Genomic DNA, 19,054 nt, shown 5'->3' with positions numbered 1-19,054 from the left:
AAAACCTCAAAACCTTCCATTTGCCAACTAATCTCTTCTCTTCCTTTTCTCCAAACCCCCCCTCCCCTATAAATAAGTGCATAAGAGAGTACCCTCTTAGTTTCTAAAAAAAGTTTTATACCCACAAACACATAAATATATATATATAATATACATATATGGAGCTCATCATCAAGAAGTCTACCTTCATTCTCATCTTTATTCTCTTCCTCTTTTCCACTCATCCTTACTTCTCAACAGGTTTGTTTGTAGTTTATTAAAATGAACTATATGTTGTCATTTATTAGCATATTATAAATATATAGGCACTACATTTAGTTGTTGGAATGATTTTATTAATTAGGAGTCTAATTAATTGTATATATAGGGGCTATGGTGGTGGATAGTGAAGAGATTTATGAGATTGATTATAGAGGTCCTGAGACCCACTCATCAATTCCTCCACCTGATCACTCTCGTGGGAAGCATAGGGTTCACAGGCAAAGCTCATGGGGACACCCAAATAACCCTAAAACAAAGACCACTTACTTGGGAAGAAAGGTATAACTCTTTTCTTTCACATGAACCATATATGGTATAATTTATTAGTCATCATTACAGCTTAGCTCTCTAGATTTTTTTTTTTCCCTTTTTTTCGTCCTGGCACTGTATAGTCATGTAGTATATAATCCTGGCCTTGTGGACAGGACACCAATAATGTCATAATCAAGTAGTAGTATGTATAGTACTATATAAAATATGAAAGAGTCACTTTTTATTTATTTATATTATATATATTATTCTGTTTTGACTGTTTATTGAAGAATTTTTTTCCTCCCTTTTCTTTTTCCACTTTTCTGATTTTGCAGGCCAGTAAGATACACGGCTGAATAAGATGTATAAGAAAGATTGAAAGAAGATCTCCCTTCTTTTCTAGTGTTATTAGTTTTTGCTAAAGTGATGATATATTATTGCTATTAATTAATGCTCTCTATAGATAATTAATGTGTAGGGATTAATTATATTAAGATGTCATGATGAATCATATATATTAGCATTTAATGTTTGTCACATTATATATATATATTTATATATTGTATCTCTATTTCTATAATCTTGTAATAATATAATTAAGTTGATTACATATATATAATAGAACAGAAGTACTAAAATAATAAGTACATAAATAAATAAGATCTCTTGTAATATGGAGTACACTAATATGCCTATCCCTTTATTAGTTTTGATTTTTTCTCCTTACATTATTTCATGTATGAAAACAGGCTGTGTGCACACAAAATATACACCAAATGGCATTATACGTGTGTGTATGCATATAAATATATAAAAATATGGTTTTTTTTTTTTAATTTAATAATGAATATTTATATAGATTTACAAATAAGTGTGAATAATGCAGCCAGAGATGATGAGTGAGGTGAGGAAGGAAACCAAAGGGACCTGAGGCGCAGTGAGGAGTGGGACTTTGTCTCCCATGCATTAATAATATCTGGGCATATCCCAAGCGTTGAGGTCTTATGGTTTCCCCTTTCAAACCCTAACCTACCTAGCTTCTACTTTCTTCAATCTTTCTCACTCAATCTAAATGCCTATGACAAATGGACCCTTTCTCATTGTTTTGTCCCTTCAGAATAAAGTATAATGTCATTTTTTCACTATAATATATAGACGGTACAATATGGTATATATACAAAAACATTCACTATATACAATCCCCTGTTCGTGCACCTAATTTGGATGAAAGGCCAGGACTGTACTTTACTAGTCATTCAACATTTTATTAGAAATTCTTGCCACCTTGTTATAAAACTATTACATTCTTAAGATATACGGAGTATCCTATATATAAATTTTACATATTTTATTACATTAATTAGGATGGTTCTATACCTTGAAGAAATTAGATAGCAGTGTTAAGAGAATGCTTTATTAATATGTAATTGTTCCCTAATAATTTTTTTTAATCAAATATTGTTAGAAATATATATAAAAGATAAAGCATATACCATCAATTTGCAAAGTAAAATAATAAGAACATATCGACCATATAAGCGAACGGGGAAAGAGGTCGAAATACCTCCAGCTATTGATCATTTAAGCTTCAATCCCAGTGTTGCTTTAGATTGGGTAATCGAGCTTCCAAACTCTCTCTACTCTCTTAGATTAAATTTTACTATTTGCATAGAATGAGTAGGAGCTCTGGAACCGAAATCCCATATTTATAGGTGAGATACTCCATTTGTATCTACACTATATTAATTGCTAAATATTTTGATGATTAATTCGGAAAACTAAATCGAAAAATGAATGTTTTAATAAATCGAAAACTTATAATATTTAAAATATTCATACTTATCACATATTGATTGTCATCAAATATATTCAAAGAGAGAATTAACATAATCTCTATATGTGTAAATCAATTTGAATGATTTTGTACAAATACAGAAATATTTTAATATTCTCCCATTTGGTCAGCATTTAGATTTACCAATTTAAACCCAACGCTACTCATTACATAATAAACACATGAATCATAGCGATATATGTCCTTATTATATGTCGAGTATTATCTTTCATGTATTACAATATATTCATTGCATAACAATATACTTTATGTTATACTTAAATGAATAATCCTAAACCTTATGTTCATTCTGGTCCTCTAAAAAAATTTTAAATGAAAAATTAAGATGCGCATAAATATGAAAAAATATCAAAATAAGAGATTATTTAATAATTACTTTATTTGTACAAATTACATAAGAGAACCATGTCACATGTTCTCTACATGATCCTTGAATTTATTAGGTCGCAAGTCTTTTGTCATAGGATCGACAATCATCAATTCAATATTAATGTGTTTAATGATCACTTTATTTTTTTAATATGTTATGTAATAGCTAAGTACTTAATGTCGATGTACTTTCTTCGACTTCCACTTTTGTTGTTCTTAACCAAGAAAGTTGAATTGTCACTAAACATTCTTAATGACCTGATATGAAATCAACAAATCTAAGGCCTGAGTTGAAAATCTTTTGGCATATACCAGTGTATCCTCAAAACAAGAAACGAACTCAGCTAGCAAAAGTAGCGGTCAAGGTTTCTTTGTTACTCCTCCATGACATAACTCCACCAGTGAACATAAACATGTAACTAGATGTTAATTTACATGAATCATTAAAACCAGCAAAATTTGAATATGAGTAGCCAATTACTTCTAGATTGTTGGTTTGTTTGAACATAAATTTGTAATCCTTAGTACCCTGAAGGTACCTTATAACCTTCTTTGTAACTTGTACTGGTCTATCCCTGAGTTACTCTTAAATCTTCCCAACACTCTGACAGAATAAGCAATGTTGGGTCTTGTGCACACCTGAGCAGACATTAGGCTTCCAACAGCAGAAGCATAAAGAATATTCTTCATTTCTTCTCGTTCAAAATCATTCTTTGGACACTGTCTCAAATTCAATTTATCACCCTTAATAATGGGAGCAACGCTCGTTGAATAATCTTTTATCTGAAACCTTTCTAAGACTTTGTTAATATAGGCTTCTTAAGACAAACCTAAGATGCCTCACTATCTATCTCTATGAATCTTAATTCCTATTACATAGGATGTTTCACCCATATCTTTCATCTCAAAGTTCTTTGAAAGAAATTGTTTCACTTCCCGCAGTAACCCATTATCATTGGATGCAAGACATATAAAACAAGAAAGCAAATCTTACTCTCACTGACCTTCAGGTATATGCATCGATCCATGACATTCTCTTCAAATCCAAAAGAACAAATGACATCATAAAATTTTAGATACTATTGGCAGGATTCTTGTTTTAATCCATAGATTGACTTCTTAAGCTTGCATACCAAATGTTCACCTTCTCTAGAGGAGAATCCTTCTGGTTGTTTCATGTATACCTCCTCCTCTAGATGACCGTCCAAGAAGGAAATTTTCACATCCATCTGCTCTAGCTCTAAATCAAAATGAGCAACTAATGCCAAAATGACTCTGAGATAATCTTTCTTTGATACAGAAAAAAGATCTTCGCATAATCAATTCCTTCTTCTTGATTAAGTCTCGCTTTGTATATCTCAATGTTTCCTAATGAGTCCCTTTTAGTTTTAAAGACTCATTTACATCCAATGCCCCTCGTCCCATCAAGAAAACTTTTAATTTCTCAGACTTTGTTACACTTTATAGAACCTATTTCATCATCTATGGCATTGTACCACAATTTTAATTCTTTGTTGTTTATAGCTTGTAAAAACATTTTTGGATCATTTTCGACTGCAATATCATTTTTTAGTAAGTACACAACATAGACTTTATAAACCTTTGGTTTGATAGGTCTAATAGATCTTCTAAAGACTTCACCAGCATGCTCTTGGGAAACAGCAACTAGTTCGGCAAGTTGTTCAACATTTACATGAAATTCTTAAAAATCTTGATCTACTAGTTTATCATTACCAACTTAGGGATGTTCGATGATTGGTATGTTGGAAATTATTTTACCAGAAACTTAGATCTACTGACAAGTATGTTGATTAACACCCTAAATATGAACTTTCTAAAACGATGAAATAAACACATATAAAGTTTAGTAAACCTTACATTGGGTGCAGCGGAATAATATGACTCCTTCCGTTCAGATCTCTAACCCTTGTATCCTTTCTGTCGCAGAGTATTATCAAGATCTGAACCTGGATCTCTTTCTCTGATTCTTTAGTGCTGAAACTCCTTCTTGCTGAAAGTCTTTCTTCACGATCTTCCTCACTATGATTGAGGTATCACTTGCTGTGTGTGGGCACTACTCTAATCACTAAGTATTTCGAAATCTTAAGGAAGAAGAGAGAGAGAGAGTGGGCGGCCAGGTATAGAGAGAGAAGGCTCAGGTTTTTCTGAATGAAAAGTGTAATTTTCCTGAAGCCTTCACTATATATTTATAGCATTCCACAAGGGTTAGGTTTGACTATTTTGGGATTAAAATAATAAAAATATCAGAGGATAATTCATATAAAAGTGGCCGGCCATGGCAGTATGGATTTGGGCCTCACTTTTTGCGATTTTGTAGTTTTATCACTTTTGCATCTGATTTTCTCAAAAACGCCAATTTTCAAATTCAACAATTTAAATGCCAATTCTAACTATTTAATAACTATAAATAATTATTAAATAATATTGTCATTTATCATATTTATTAATTGAACCATACAAAGTATCATAATTAACAAATATGCCCCTAAAACTCTTTCTTTACAATTTCGCCCTTACTTAGTGAAAAATTCACAAATAGACATAGTCTAATTTGAGAATTATAATTGATTAATCAAAACCAATTATATGAGTCTTACAAGCAATATTATCTCAACTAGTGGGGGACCATGGGTCTATATAACCCAGCGTCCAATAAGCAGGTCAAGAATTTATAACTTAAATTCAATGACTTATTAATTCTTCGTTGAATCCACGCATAGAATTTAGAATTGCACTCTCAGTATATAGAATGCTCTATATGTTCCACCATATAGACACATCATTAGTTATCCATTGTTATAATCCTAATTTGATCAATGATCCTCTATATGAATGATCTACACTGTAAAGGGATTAGATTACCCTTACACCCTACAATGTATTTTATCCTTAAAACACTTAACCCCGTATAAATGATATTTCAGCTTATGTGAAATGAGTACTCCACCATTTATTTTCGTTTGGTCAAGCTCGAAGGAGATCATCCTTTACTTACTATTCGCCAGATAGAAGCTATAGATTTCATGTTTATGTTAGCGCTCCCACTCAATTGCACTACCGTGTTCCCAAAATGTACGTATCACCCTGACCTAAAACTAGGCTTAACTAACAAATCAAAGAACATGAATAGCCTCTTGAGATTGAGCCTAATCATAACAGGATTAAGATCATTTGATCTATGATCAACTAGGCGATATTGACTTGAATATATATTACAGTAAGTTTAATAAATCTAAGTCAAAGTTCAATATCGGTCCCTTCCGATGCGTACTCCATGCATCCAACCTGAGCTTTACTTTAACCAATGCTCTAGAAAGAACATAGCATTTCTCCAAATGCAAGTAAACTCTGTTGTAGATTATCATATCAGTAAAACCCTGTGTTTGATAAATCTAGGAAACTTTATTCACATAGTCATGTTTACTTTCCAAAGTGTTGACGACACAATAAACAAGATTAAGTATGTGAAAAGGGTTTCAGATGAATTCATACATTATGTACATATAATCATGAAATAAATCATGTGAACCATGCAACATTAAATGTTATTGCTGATATATATTAATAAGTAAATCTGATTATATTGAAATGAGTTTTATGTAGGGCATAAAACCCAACAAACTGCCACTTGCACTAATATAAAACAAAAAGTGCATTTCAAATAATCTCAACATCTTGATATACAAATCAAGTGTAGTAGTAGTAAACTCCTCGTAATAGGATCTGAGAAGTTGAATTAAACATAACCTTTTCTCCACCATTACTCTTCCTTAATCACAAAATCATTGATAATGTGAAATTCCTCTCTATATGTCTACTCTTTTTGGGATACTGGATTCTATACCTTTGGCAATTACTTTTGGTTAATCAAGAAATAACACTAGTAGTTTAGGCAATTTGGAATGGTGCCAAAAATATATAGAACTTTCCTTAGACTGAATAAGTACGTTTCCTGCAACTTTAACATTCAGTCCTTTTCTGGTAGACCTAGAGACTTATAATAGGTTTTTACACTTCTCCAAAATCACTATTCCACCCCCAGAGTAATCACCATCTTATCAGAAAGATTTTCTAGCACAAAGGCAAATCTCGAAATCTGATGTGGTGTAGTCTAAGAGTTTTAAATACACCCTTATTGACTAACATATAATTCCTCTTCTTAATCTTAATATTTACTTGATTGTCTTCCAATGTTCTTCTCCTGGATTAATCTGATACCTTCTCATTACTCCAACTCAACAGCAGGTGTCTGGTCTAAGGCATACTAAAGCATATCTGAGACCTCTGACTGTTGATTTAAGAAATTCTTTCATGACTTTATCTTTTCTGGAATAGTTGAGACTTTTCCTTAGATAAATAAAATCTATGCCTTGAAGTCGAGAAGCTTCGATAGATTGCCATTAGAAAGAAAATGCTTCAGCATCTTACTAAAGTAAGTTGCTTGCATTAGAGTAAGTAATTACCAGGTATACCATAAGCCATAGGTTTAGATAAACTCAAATCTATAATACTAGGAACATGAAGTTTTATTAAGTCCATTGAATACACGAAACTTCCTTTTATGTCCTTGTAATAGAAAAATTTAGGTTACTCCATGTGAATGGATTAAACCATAGTTCTATTGGCTTTCTTCTTAGTTTCTTTTCTTGACAATCCATTACTTCTTTAAACTCACAATGGATTTTAATCACTAGTGTCTTCCAAGTCATAAGAAGGTGAGTTCCTAGAAACTCTCCCACTACGACAAGGTACCGTGAATTATGTCTAAGAAAACTAAATGGTATTGATCTCTTCGGTTGTGACAAGAAAACAGAGGCAGTGGGATCATCATATGTCATATAAGATGATAGAACACTTTTGGAATCAAGAAAAATATCTCCTTTAATTTCTACTTTATTTTCAGACTTAGTCATTTTCTTAGAAAAGTAGTATTTGTTTAAACAAACACTTTCTTATCTATTGACTATGGGATGGTCCACCCCTAATCACTTAGAATAGCTAACAAACCATGGTTAACAGTTCTAGCTTTTCTTAAGATTTTGATTAGGTCATCCATGAATCTAGTAACAACCATTACATCATTCTGAAATTGTATTACCATAGAAGGATTTAGGCAACGAATAGTAACTAATCATCAATATGCAAATCGAAATTTCTGGGGAGGTAAGTTTGGATATAATTCAAAAATCAATTTAATGATCTTTGAACTGCATATCTACTAATTATTTCTCCACCCCTATCAGTTCGCAAGATCTTAACCACTTACCTTAATGGTGTTCTACCATTGCTAGAAATCAGAAATTTTTCAAACATTTCAAATTTCTTTGCATAAGGTATAATCTAGAGTTATCGGTTTAAGAATACAACGAAAAACTCATATCCACCCCTGAATGTACATCCATCTACGAATGAGATGAACTACTTTCAGTGGATATAGGCATAGTAACTCTTTTCAGAGATTGATCTTGTCAAAACCACTATGAACAAGATACAAATGCCGTAGATTAAAAAAATGGTTGTGTCTTTTTGATGACTTAGGTTTAGTTACTTCAATGAGTTCATAGAATAGTGCAAGTGGATCCTGGTCACAGAATATTAAACTCATATTCCATACAGTTTGAATCCATTGATAGAAAATGGTTATTAAACACTTGTGAAAGTGAAACTGTATTGTAAACTGGAATTAGAAATATAAGAAAATTTCTGTTTGGAATCTAAAATTAAAGTCAAAGACTTAAATTTATACCAAATTTAATGAGTAATTCTTCTTGGACCACCACTACTAATTTAAACTCTAAGTCAGATTTGCCCATACAAGTAGGAGATTTCTAAGATTGAGGACTTATATCATTGTTGAATAGAATTTCGTGATTATAATCATATGTGTCATTTAATTTTTGAAGAGAGAAAATAAAATGACATTAAATGATATATAGACCATTCATCCAATGATATGTTATTGAGCTAATTCAAAATGAATAAGCTAAGAGGAATTAGGATAATTTCGTTTATAAATAAGAATCCAACGATGATTCGATTAGCGAGAGTCAAAGTAATCTTATTTATACAATCTTCTTGTTTCATATTGTAAAAATACTAGTCTAAGGTGTCATCAATTGATGAACAGCTAGATGTTGCATATACAATATTTATCTTTCAAGATCTAACACTATTATGTATGTCTAATGGCGAAAATCCACTAGGGATTTATCTCATTAGATAAACAAACCAAGTTAGACCAACAATGAAGATTCGAAATTAAACTACAACTTAATAACAGAAAATAACATGGTTCAATATAAATTCATACACAATTCAAAAATTATTAAACATATAGCAAGTAGGAATGACAAGTGAAAATACTAAAACATACAATCCTAAATAATTTCCAAGGTTTTTAACAAACTGATATCAGTGTCCCGTTTAGGCGAGAGTCAAAGCTACCATCCATTGAATAGAGTTGTCAGCTCATCTAAAATGTTAAATATAACACACTTACAAACTACTTAACTTTCGAGATTAAACGGTGCGAACTTGCTAATCAACGTTCCTCCATTAGGAAGGATTACTCACTAAAACAAACGCTATGTAAAATTAACAATGGAGATCGAATATCTTAATAATAAAGCTCATTCTTTAAAATGTATTTTCATCATTATTTATAATAAAATATATTCATTATAAATCGAATTTAGAATTAAAATTCTAAATTAGAATTTAATTTAATATTTATAAAATTATACTTAATTAGATGGTGATTGAAATAAGTTGAATTATTTCCATCTCAGTAGTAATTTTGATATATAAATATTAAGAAAATTATTTAAATTGTATTAATTTAAATTAATTTGCAACTTAAAATAAATTTTCATGAGAATATATTTATTGTATTTTGAAAAAGAAAGTATAAAATTTTATATTTTTCGAAATACTTAAATAATAATTACTTAGAAAAATACTTCAAGCAAAAAAATCACCTATCTAGATTCTCCTTTGACTAATTAATTCAATTTCTAATAATATACTTTAATTCGTTTATTTTAAATTAACCAATAAATAAAAAAATTATTGATTTAAGTTGGTCCAAAAATTAATTAAAATAAATAATTAATTTACAACTTAATCTATTTTTCAAGACAAATTCAAAATCATCTTGCATTATGAAATGCAATTTCGAAAATTAATCAATAAAATAAAGAAAAAAATATATATATATTGAAAATTATTTAAATTTAGTTGAAAAAATAAATTTCAACTAAAAATAATTTTCTATTTAATTAAGTGTCATGAAAAAGAAATATTTAAGTATCATGATGAAAATCAACTTAGATATTTAATTTTCAATTTAATTAAATGTATTAAATTCAAGAAATAAATATTTAAGTGTAGAGAAGGCTTAATTATTAATCTCTAGTTTAATTAGGAAAAAATATACTTAAAATAAATTGTACCAAAATTAATTATTTAAATAATTAATTTCACAATGTATAATATTTTCATATTTAATACTAGAAATAATAAGTAGTCTAAAAATAACTATCTAAAAAATATCTTATTTGACTAAGTATCTTTTCCACAAAATTTGAAAAAATATCTAATTTAAGTTGTATTAGAAAAAATCTAGAACTTAAATATTTTCAAATTTAAATTTAACTAAATATCAAAAATTAAGTTGTAACCACTTAATTTTGAAAATATTCCATTTTAAGTTAATATTTGAAAAACATCAACTTAAAAAATATCTAAAGAATCTTAATAACCAATTCCTGAAATTTCTCAACTTAATTTTTGAAATTTGAAATCCAAAAGATATTCAGATTTAAGTTGATTAGTTAGAGATAACTAAATATCAACTTAAATAGGAATATTTAATGAAAAATTCAAATTAAGCTTCAGAAAGAATCTAGATGGTTATAATTCTATATTTAATTAAATATAAGAAAATACATATAGTTTAGCTTAGAATAAAATTCTTTAAACTATGGTTTTCTTAAATTAATTTCAAAATAAATGAAATTAATTATGTTGCTAATCAATTTTATTAGGTTAAACTAATTTAATTAACCTAGTACAGTTATTCAAATCAGGCAAATGGGCCTTCACAATTGGGTAGTTCATGTGAGGGGGGCTGGGTTCAGTATGTCGTACCCACTACTATGGCTCCCAACTCTCACACAAGGCCCAAAAGAGAGGAATTTAACCTTAAAATGAACAACTGTTATTAATTGAATAGGTCCAAAACTAAATGGGCCTAAATAAAATCTATCAAAAACTATGATATTTTATTTAGCAACAACAACCTATATGTATCTATAACAAAATTAAACACATAGGCTCACACAGGCACACAATTTGGATGGATCCTATCATGTTGCTAGGTCATACACAGATGAAAGAAGATTGTGAAAATTACCTGTTACAAATTATTTACTTGACCAAGGGAGCCATGAGTTAAAATCAGATCATTGGATCTGTCAACAAGTTAACCATGGCCATTTGCAATCAAGCAATAATAGGTTTTATGAAACTTACAAACAAGCTAAAACACATACTCCTGCAACAAGGTTAGCTGGATAGTTGGATGTAGGATTTATATAATTTTAAATAATTAAATTTCGAAAAATAATTAAAAAAAATTATTTTCGGAAAAATAATAAAATAATAAAATTTATATATTTTTGAAATTAATAAATAAAATAATATTTAAAATTAAACCTACAATTTTGAAAAATTAGGTTTCAACTAACCTAAATATCATTTCAAAATTTGCTAACTACTTTTTAAAAATTAATGTTATTTTATAAATTAAATATTCAATAAAAATAAAAATAAAAAAGATAAATAAATATCTTTTTCAAATTTTATGATTTAATTTAAATAAATAAAATAACAAAATTTAAAAGTTAGCAAAATATCTTACTTCTATTTAAAATTACATGATTATAGTTATCTTATTTTAAATTTAAATAAGGTCAAATTATTTTAAAAAAAAAGTTAATTTAAAATTTAAAATCTAACCTTAAATTTAAAAATAAGATAAGATATAATCAAATTTAAAAATAAGATAGATAATTAAGCAAAAAAGATAGATATTTACTATTTTCAAATTCAAATTACACTAATATCATGAATTAATTTAAAAAAAATTAATTAATTTAATTATGATATTTAGAATTGAATTAGGAATAGTAAATGTCTAAATACAAAACTACACAAAAAATCAGAAGTTAAATCCATGAAAAATCGAAGAAAAACGAAAAAAAAAATGCGAGTTGTACGGACAGTATGCGTCCATGGGCGCGAATGGGAGTGCTTGGGCGAGGAAACATGGCGCAGCAAGGGTGCTGCATGATTTCCGCGCGCGCGTGGTGCAGTGACACCATCCCGATATTTTTCGAAACTTCAAAAAATCATAACTAATTCAAATTAAATCGAAATTGAGTTCTGTAAAAAAGTAACTTGCTTAATTTTTTTCATACTATCCAATAAAAATAATTCCAGAAACAGATATTCAATTATTTTTTACAAAAATTCACAAACATCAATCAATCATAAAATAACACTCAAAACAACATGATACCATCCAAAACACAAACAAATAATTTTAAGTCCAAATTTCTTGCAAGCAAATCAATTACCATGGCTCTGAGGCCAGTTGTTGGAAATTATTTTACCAGGATCTTAGATCTACTGACAAGTATGTTGATTAACACCCTACATATGAACTTTCTAAAACGATGAAATAAACACATATAAAGTTTAGTAAACCTTACATTGGGTGCAGCGGAATAATATGACTCCTTCCATTCAGATTTCTAACCCTTGTATCCTTTCTGTCGCAGAGTATTATCAAGATCAGAACCTGGATCTCTTTCTCTGATTCTTTAGTGCTGAAACTCCTTCTTGCTGAAAGTCTTTCTTCACGATATTACTCACCATGATTGAGGTATCACTTGCTGTGTGTGGGCACTACTCTAATCACTAAGTATTTCGAAATCTTAAGGAAGAAGAGAGAGAGAGAGTGGGCGACCACGTATAGAGAGAGAAGGCTCAGGTTTTTCTGAATGAAAAGTGTAATTTTCCTGACGCCTTCACTATCTATTTATAGCAATCCACTAGGGTTAGGTTTGAATTATTTGGCATTAAAATAATGAAAATATCAGAGGATAATTCCTATAAAAGTGCCCGGCCATGGCAGTATGGATTTGGGCCTCACTTTTTGCAATTTTGCAGTTTTATCACTTTTGCATCTGATTTTCTCAAAAAGGGCAATTTTCAAATTCAACCATTTAAATGCCAATTCTAACTATTTAATAACTATAAATAATTATTAAATAATATTGTCATTTATCATATTTATTAATTGAACCATACAAAGTATCATAATTAACAAATATGCCCCTAAAACTATTTCTTTACAATTTAGCCCTTACTTAGTGAAAAATTCACAAATAGACATAGTCTAATTTGAGAATTATAATTGATTAATCAAAACCAATTATATGAGTCTTACAAGCAATATTATCTCAACTAGTGGGGGGACCATGGGTCTATATAACCCAGCTTCCAATAAGCAGATCAAGAATTTATAACCTAAATTTACTGACTTATTAATTCTTCGTTGAATCCATGCATATAACTTAGAATTACACTCTCAGTATATAGAATGCTCTATATGTTCCACCATATAGACACATCCTTAGTTATCCATTGTTATAATCCTAATTTGATCAATTATCCTCTATATGAATGATCTACACTGTAAAGGGATTAGATTACCGTTACACCCTACAATGTATTTTATCCTTAAAACATTTAACCCCGTATAAATGATATTTCAGCTTATGTGAAATGAGTACTCCACCATTTATTTTCGTTTGGTCAAGCTCGAAGGAGATCATCCTTTACTTACTATTCGCCAGATAGAAGCTATAGATTCCATGTTTATGTTAGCGCTCCCACTCAATTGCACTACCGTGTTCCCAAAATGTACGTATCACCCTGACCTAAAAGTAGGCTTAACTAACAAATCAAAGAACACGAATAGCCTCTTGAGATTGAGCCTAATCATAACAGGATTAAGATCATTTGATCTAGGATCAACTAGGCGATATTGACTTGAATAGATATTACGGTAAGTTTAATAAATCTAAGTCAAAGTTCAATATCGGTCCCTTCCGATGCATACTCCATGCATCCAACCTGAGCTTTACTTTAACCAATGCTCTGGAAAGAACATAGCATTTCTCCAAATGCAAGTAAACTCTGTTGTAGATTATAATATTAGTAAAACCATGTATCTGATAAATCTAGGAAACTTTATTCACATAGTCATGTTTACTTTCCAAAGTGTTGACGACACAATAAACAGGATTAAGTATGTGAAAAGGGTTTCAGATGAATTCATACATTATGTACATATAATCATGAAATAAATCATATAAACCATGCAACATTAAATGTTATTTATGATCTATATTAATAAGTAAATCTGATTATATTGAAATGAGTTTTATTTAGGGCATAAAACCCAACATGGTAGTGGTTGTTCAACATCCGTTTGAACTTTAGGGGTGTAGACCATTATCAATCTTGCTCTTAAGTGAAGGTTTTGAAGCATTTTTCTTGGGACCTAAGTCCTTTGATTGATGACTCCCATTAATCAAGGCATTTGTAAGAAATTTTACATTCCTTGATTCCTGAATTCTTGTGCTATGAGATGGACAATAAAATTTGCAACCTTTAGACTTTTCAGTGTACCCTATAAAGAATTCGCTTATGGCCTAATTTCTTCTCTTATGGATTATATATTCTAACTTCATATGGAAATCCCTAAATGCGTAAATTGTTTAAACTTTGTTTCCAACCTTTTCATAATTCAAAAGGTATTTTTGAGACTGTCTTTGTTGAAACTTAATTTAATATGTGCACGGATATCTTTAGAGCTTCGATCTACAAGGATTTAGGAAGATTAGAGTTGTTGTTAAGCATACTTTGCACCATGTCCATTAACGATCAGTTTCTTCTTTTAGCAACACCATTTCGCTCGGGTGCACCGAGCATGGTTTAATGGGCAATAATCCTATTTTCTTCAAGAAACTACACAAATTGGCCATGTGCTTGTCCATCTTCTCTTTATCTACCATAATAATCTCCACCTCTATCTAATCTAACTATCTTAATTTTCTTGTTGCATTGTTTCTCTACTTTAGCTATAAATATCTTAAAGACATCTAATGCTTCACTTTTATTATGAAGTAAAAATACATGTAGTGTGAGTAATCATCAATGAAGGAGATGAAGTATTTTTGACCATGTGAGTCCATGTTTAGACATCTATGAATATTTTAAATATATGTAATCACCTATATTTATGGGTGAGATACTTCATTTGTATCTGCACTACATTAATTGCTAAATATTTTAACGATTAATTTGGGAAACTAAATCAGAAAATGAATGATTCAATAAATGGAAAACTTACAATATTTAAAATATTCACACTTATCATATATTGATTGTGATCAAATATAGTCAAAGAGAGAATTAACATAATCTTTATATGTGTAAATCAATTTGAATGATTTTGTAAAAATATAGAAATACTCTAATATTCTCATGTTTGGTCAGTATTTAGATTAACCAATTCACACTACTACAAAAAGGGATTTTTGTGTCGGTCAACGCGTTTGGTCAAACTTGTTGACCGACGCAAAAGTTAACCTACACTTTTTTGCTTCAGTTATCCACTAACGCAAATAATAATTAATTAGCGTCGGTTATCTATCCGACGCTAAAACAAGTACCGAAACAAAATGATGAAATATAAAAAATATGTATACACTATTAGCGTCGGTCTACAACCGACGCAAAAAGCCATTATATACACTATTAGCGTCGTTGCACAACCGACGCAAAAAGACATTAAAAAAATTCAATTATGGGCTTTGGCCCATCTTTAAAAAACTCTACTTATATATATATATATATATTCCAACTTAACCTAATTCCATCTCACCTGCCCCATATCGTTTCACACAAGCAAACACTCTCTCTCACGATTCTATCTCTCTCTCTCTCTCTCTCTCTCTCTCTCTCTCTCTCTCTATGATGGACCGCCGACGATGGAGGCTAGACGATGAAGACCGCTGCTCGCACCAGTAGCTCGGATGGACCTTGCGCAGCCACCCTATCACGGTAATATCTCTCTCTCTTTCCCCCTTCTCATCTCTCTCTCTATTTAACTTTCTCTTTTTATCTCTCTTTCTCTTTCTCTCTCTCTCTCTCTCTCTCTCTCTCTCTCTCTCTCTCTTTTTCTCATTTGATGTTGGCTGATTTTTTAGGGTTGCGGTGGTGCGGTCGCCATGGGTGATGGTGTGGTGGTGGCATGCGATGTTGGTGGTGGTGGTGAAGTGGTGGTGGTGTGGTGGTTTAAACTTGTTGATTTTGGGTTTAAATGGTTATTCAAGTCTTTGTATATATGTGGTGGTGTGAGATGTATAATAGTATAGTGGTAGTGGTGGTGGTGCGATGAAACTGATTTTTTTTTTTAAAAAAAAATTATTTCGGTTTCATAACTGAAGCAAAAAACTAATTAGCGTCGGTTCACTTGATTTTTTCTTCGGTTATGAACCGAAGTAAAACGTTTTTTTTTTGCTTCGGTTCATAACTAAAGCAAAAAAATATTTAGCATCGGTTCAAAATTGAAGCAAAAAAAATAAATATTTGCGTCTACGGCAATAACGTAGGTTACACAAACTGAAGCAAATTTTTTATGTGTTACTTTAAAACTGAAGTAAAAGTTATTTTTGTAGTAGTGTTTAACCCAACGTTACTCATTACATAATAAACACATGAATCATAGCGATAGGCTCTTATTATATGTCGAGTATTATCTTTCATGTATTATGATATATTCATTACATAACAATATACTTTATGTGACAATATACTTAAATGAATAACCCTAAACTTTATGTTCATTCTGGTCCTCTAAAAAAATTTTAAATTAAAAATTAAGATGCGCATAAATGTTAAAAAATATCAAAATAAGAGATTCTTTAATAATTACTTTATTTGTACAAATTACATAAGGGAATCATGTCTCATGTTCTCTACATGATCCTTGAATTTATGAGGTCGCAAGTCTTTTGTCATATGATCGACAATCATCAATTCAACATAATACTCTCCACCTCTATCTAATCTCACTATCTTAATTTGCTTGTTGTATTGTTTCTCTACTTTAGCTATAAATTTCTTAAGACATCTAATGCTTCACTTTTATTATGAAGTACAAATACATGTAGTGTGAGTAATCATCTATGAAGGAGATGAAGTATTTTTGACCATGTGAGTCTATGTCTAGACTACATATGTAATGACCGCATATTTAGACATGACTTGGCAGATAATTAACATTTATTAGTATTCTAAATTATGTGTTTGATTATGTGTGCATTAGTAAAAATTAAGCCATATTGTCATAGATTGGCATTAGAGAAATATTTTCTCAATTAAGGAGATTTTATTAAATTCTAGGTGTGTCAAGCATGTTATTTATGAAGTTTGATATCTTTATGTTTTATGTCTAGTAACAATGAAATTCGACGATTAGGCCGTTAGAGTTACTGAAATACTATTTAGTATCTTAGATTTAGTGTGCCAAGATTTATGGATGGTTAGAATATCGGGCGGGTGAGGGGTAGTTATTTATGACTATTTTATCTCTAGCTTTAGAGATTACTTAGTAGAGAAGTAAAGGACTTTTTTATAATTTTACCTAAGCTTTATTTTGAATTATTCAATTAGTGGATTGTTATGTATTAGTATAGAATATTCTGATTATATAAGCTTAGTTTAATTAAATAATGGATAGATAGATGGACTTAAAAACAAAACCAAACAAAAAGTCATTCTCTCTCCCCCTTCTCTTTCTATGTTTGGCCCTAAAAAACAAAGAACAAACCAAAACCTCAAGCCGATTCCATCCAATTCTCTAAGGTTTTTAGCAAGCTTTTGAGAAGGGGATTGCTTGGTAAAAGTTAAGGTAACCCTAAGCTCACCTTCTCTTTAATTTTATAAGAAAAAACTTTGTTTTAATATGTGCAATTGTGATTTTGGTTATGTTATGGTTTGAGGAGATTAGAGTTTGTTTTGGGGAGTAAATGTTAGAGTGTTTGATGTTAATTTTATATGTTTTTTTTTTTATGAATAGGGTTCTTGTATTGCTTAATCAACAAATACATTTTACATCATGTATACTTTTTCTATACATTATACAGATTAGATATACATCATCATGCAATTACATTTTTTCATTACAAAGTAGTCCTAGATATTTACTATCCATTGCTTATCTTCTTCTTTGGTTTTGCTCGGGAGAACCTCCAAAAATTTTAGCTTGCTTTCCCACTGAATTCTTTTCACTACCACCTTGATTTGCCATAGTTTTTGATTCCATAATACATCATTTTAGCCTCTTATACATGATAGACTAAACTAGTCATAACTGCCTTGAGCATACTTTTTTGAACTGGTGAAAGAGGCTTGGCTCTTTTGATACATTGCAACAGCTTCTGTAGTGATTCTACAATCAATCCCCGTTCCAACCATACTTTAATATCTTGCAAGCACTTCTTGCTATATCCATATTCAAAGAAAAGGTGCTTAATTGTTTCCTTGTCCTTCCCACATAGTAGGCAGGTGCTATCTATGCTGGTGTCAAACTTGGCAATTCTTTCCCTAGTATTTAGCCTTCCCTACAAAGCCAACCACAAGATGAACTTATGTTTATGGATAATGAGCCTATCCCAAAGATCTCTGCTCCTTTAGCCTATTCTTGACACCTACAAGTTTCCTCTAGTACCAACTGCAATCAATAGGAGCCTCATACCCCCACCATTGTTGCTCTTTTAAATATACATTATGTATCTATTTTACAAACAAGCAATCATTCTTGCTTGCAATATCCCATACATACCTACCCAATGTTGCAACATTCCAATCTTGAATGTTCCTGAAACCTAACCCCCAGCAAGCTTGGTTTGAGCAAGCTTGAGTTTTAGAATTCAAAACTTGCTCAACAATGGAAAATTTTGATCCAAGAATTTGATGATGTTGTTATTGGTTGGATTATGTTCACGATGTACTTATTAGATGTTTTGGAAATTTTGTTTAGTTTGGGATAGAATTGTAGAAGAAAACTCAAATTTTTGGATTTTTGCATTGAAATGGTCCATCGTTTCTACAAGAAACAGATGAACCATTTCCCCAAACAGGACCCCATTTAACAGA

At 30.4% G+C, this 19,054-nt stretch overlaps 1 protein-coding gene across 1 annotated transcript; it reads left to right on the top strand.

Moving 5' to 3' along the window:
* Positions 1 to 1,050, top strand: LOC115708859 (uncharacterized). The gene is made up of 3 exons (XM_030636876.2): positions 1 to 240; positions 368 to 540; positions 849 to 1,050. The coding sequence occupies exons 1-3, from the start codon at positions 159 to 161 to the stop codon at positions 867 to 869; spliced, it is 276 nt and encodes a 91-aa protein (XP_030492736.1). The 5' UTR covers positions 1 to 158; the 3' UTR covers positions 870 to 1,050.
* Positions 1,051 to 19,054: the final 18,004 nt, after the last annotated feature.

This window comes from Cannabis sativa, chromosome 3 (assembly GCF_029168945.1).
Source record: "Cannabis sativa cultivar Pink pepper isolate KNU-18-1 chromosome 3, ASM2916894v1, whole genome shotgun sequence".
NCBI lineage: Eukaryota > Viridiplantae > Streptophyta > Magnoliopsida > Rosales > Cannabaceae > Cannabis > Cannabis sativa.
The sequence above is the reverse complement of the archived record's forward strand: the minus strand, read 5'-3'. Positions and strand labels throughout refer to the sequence as shown.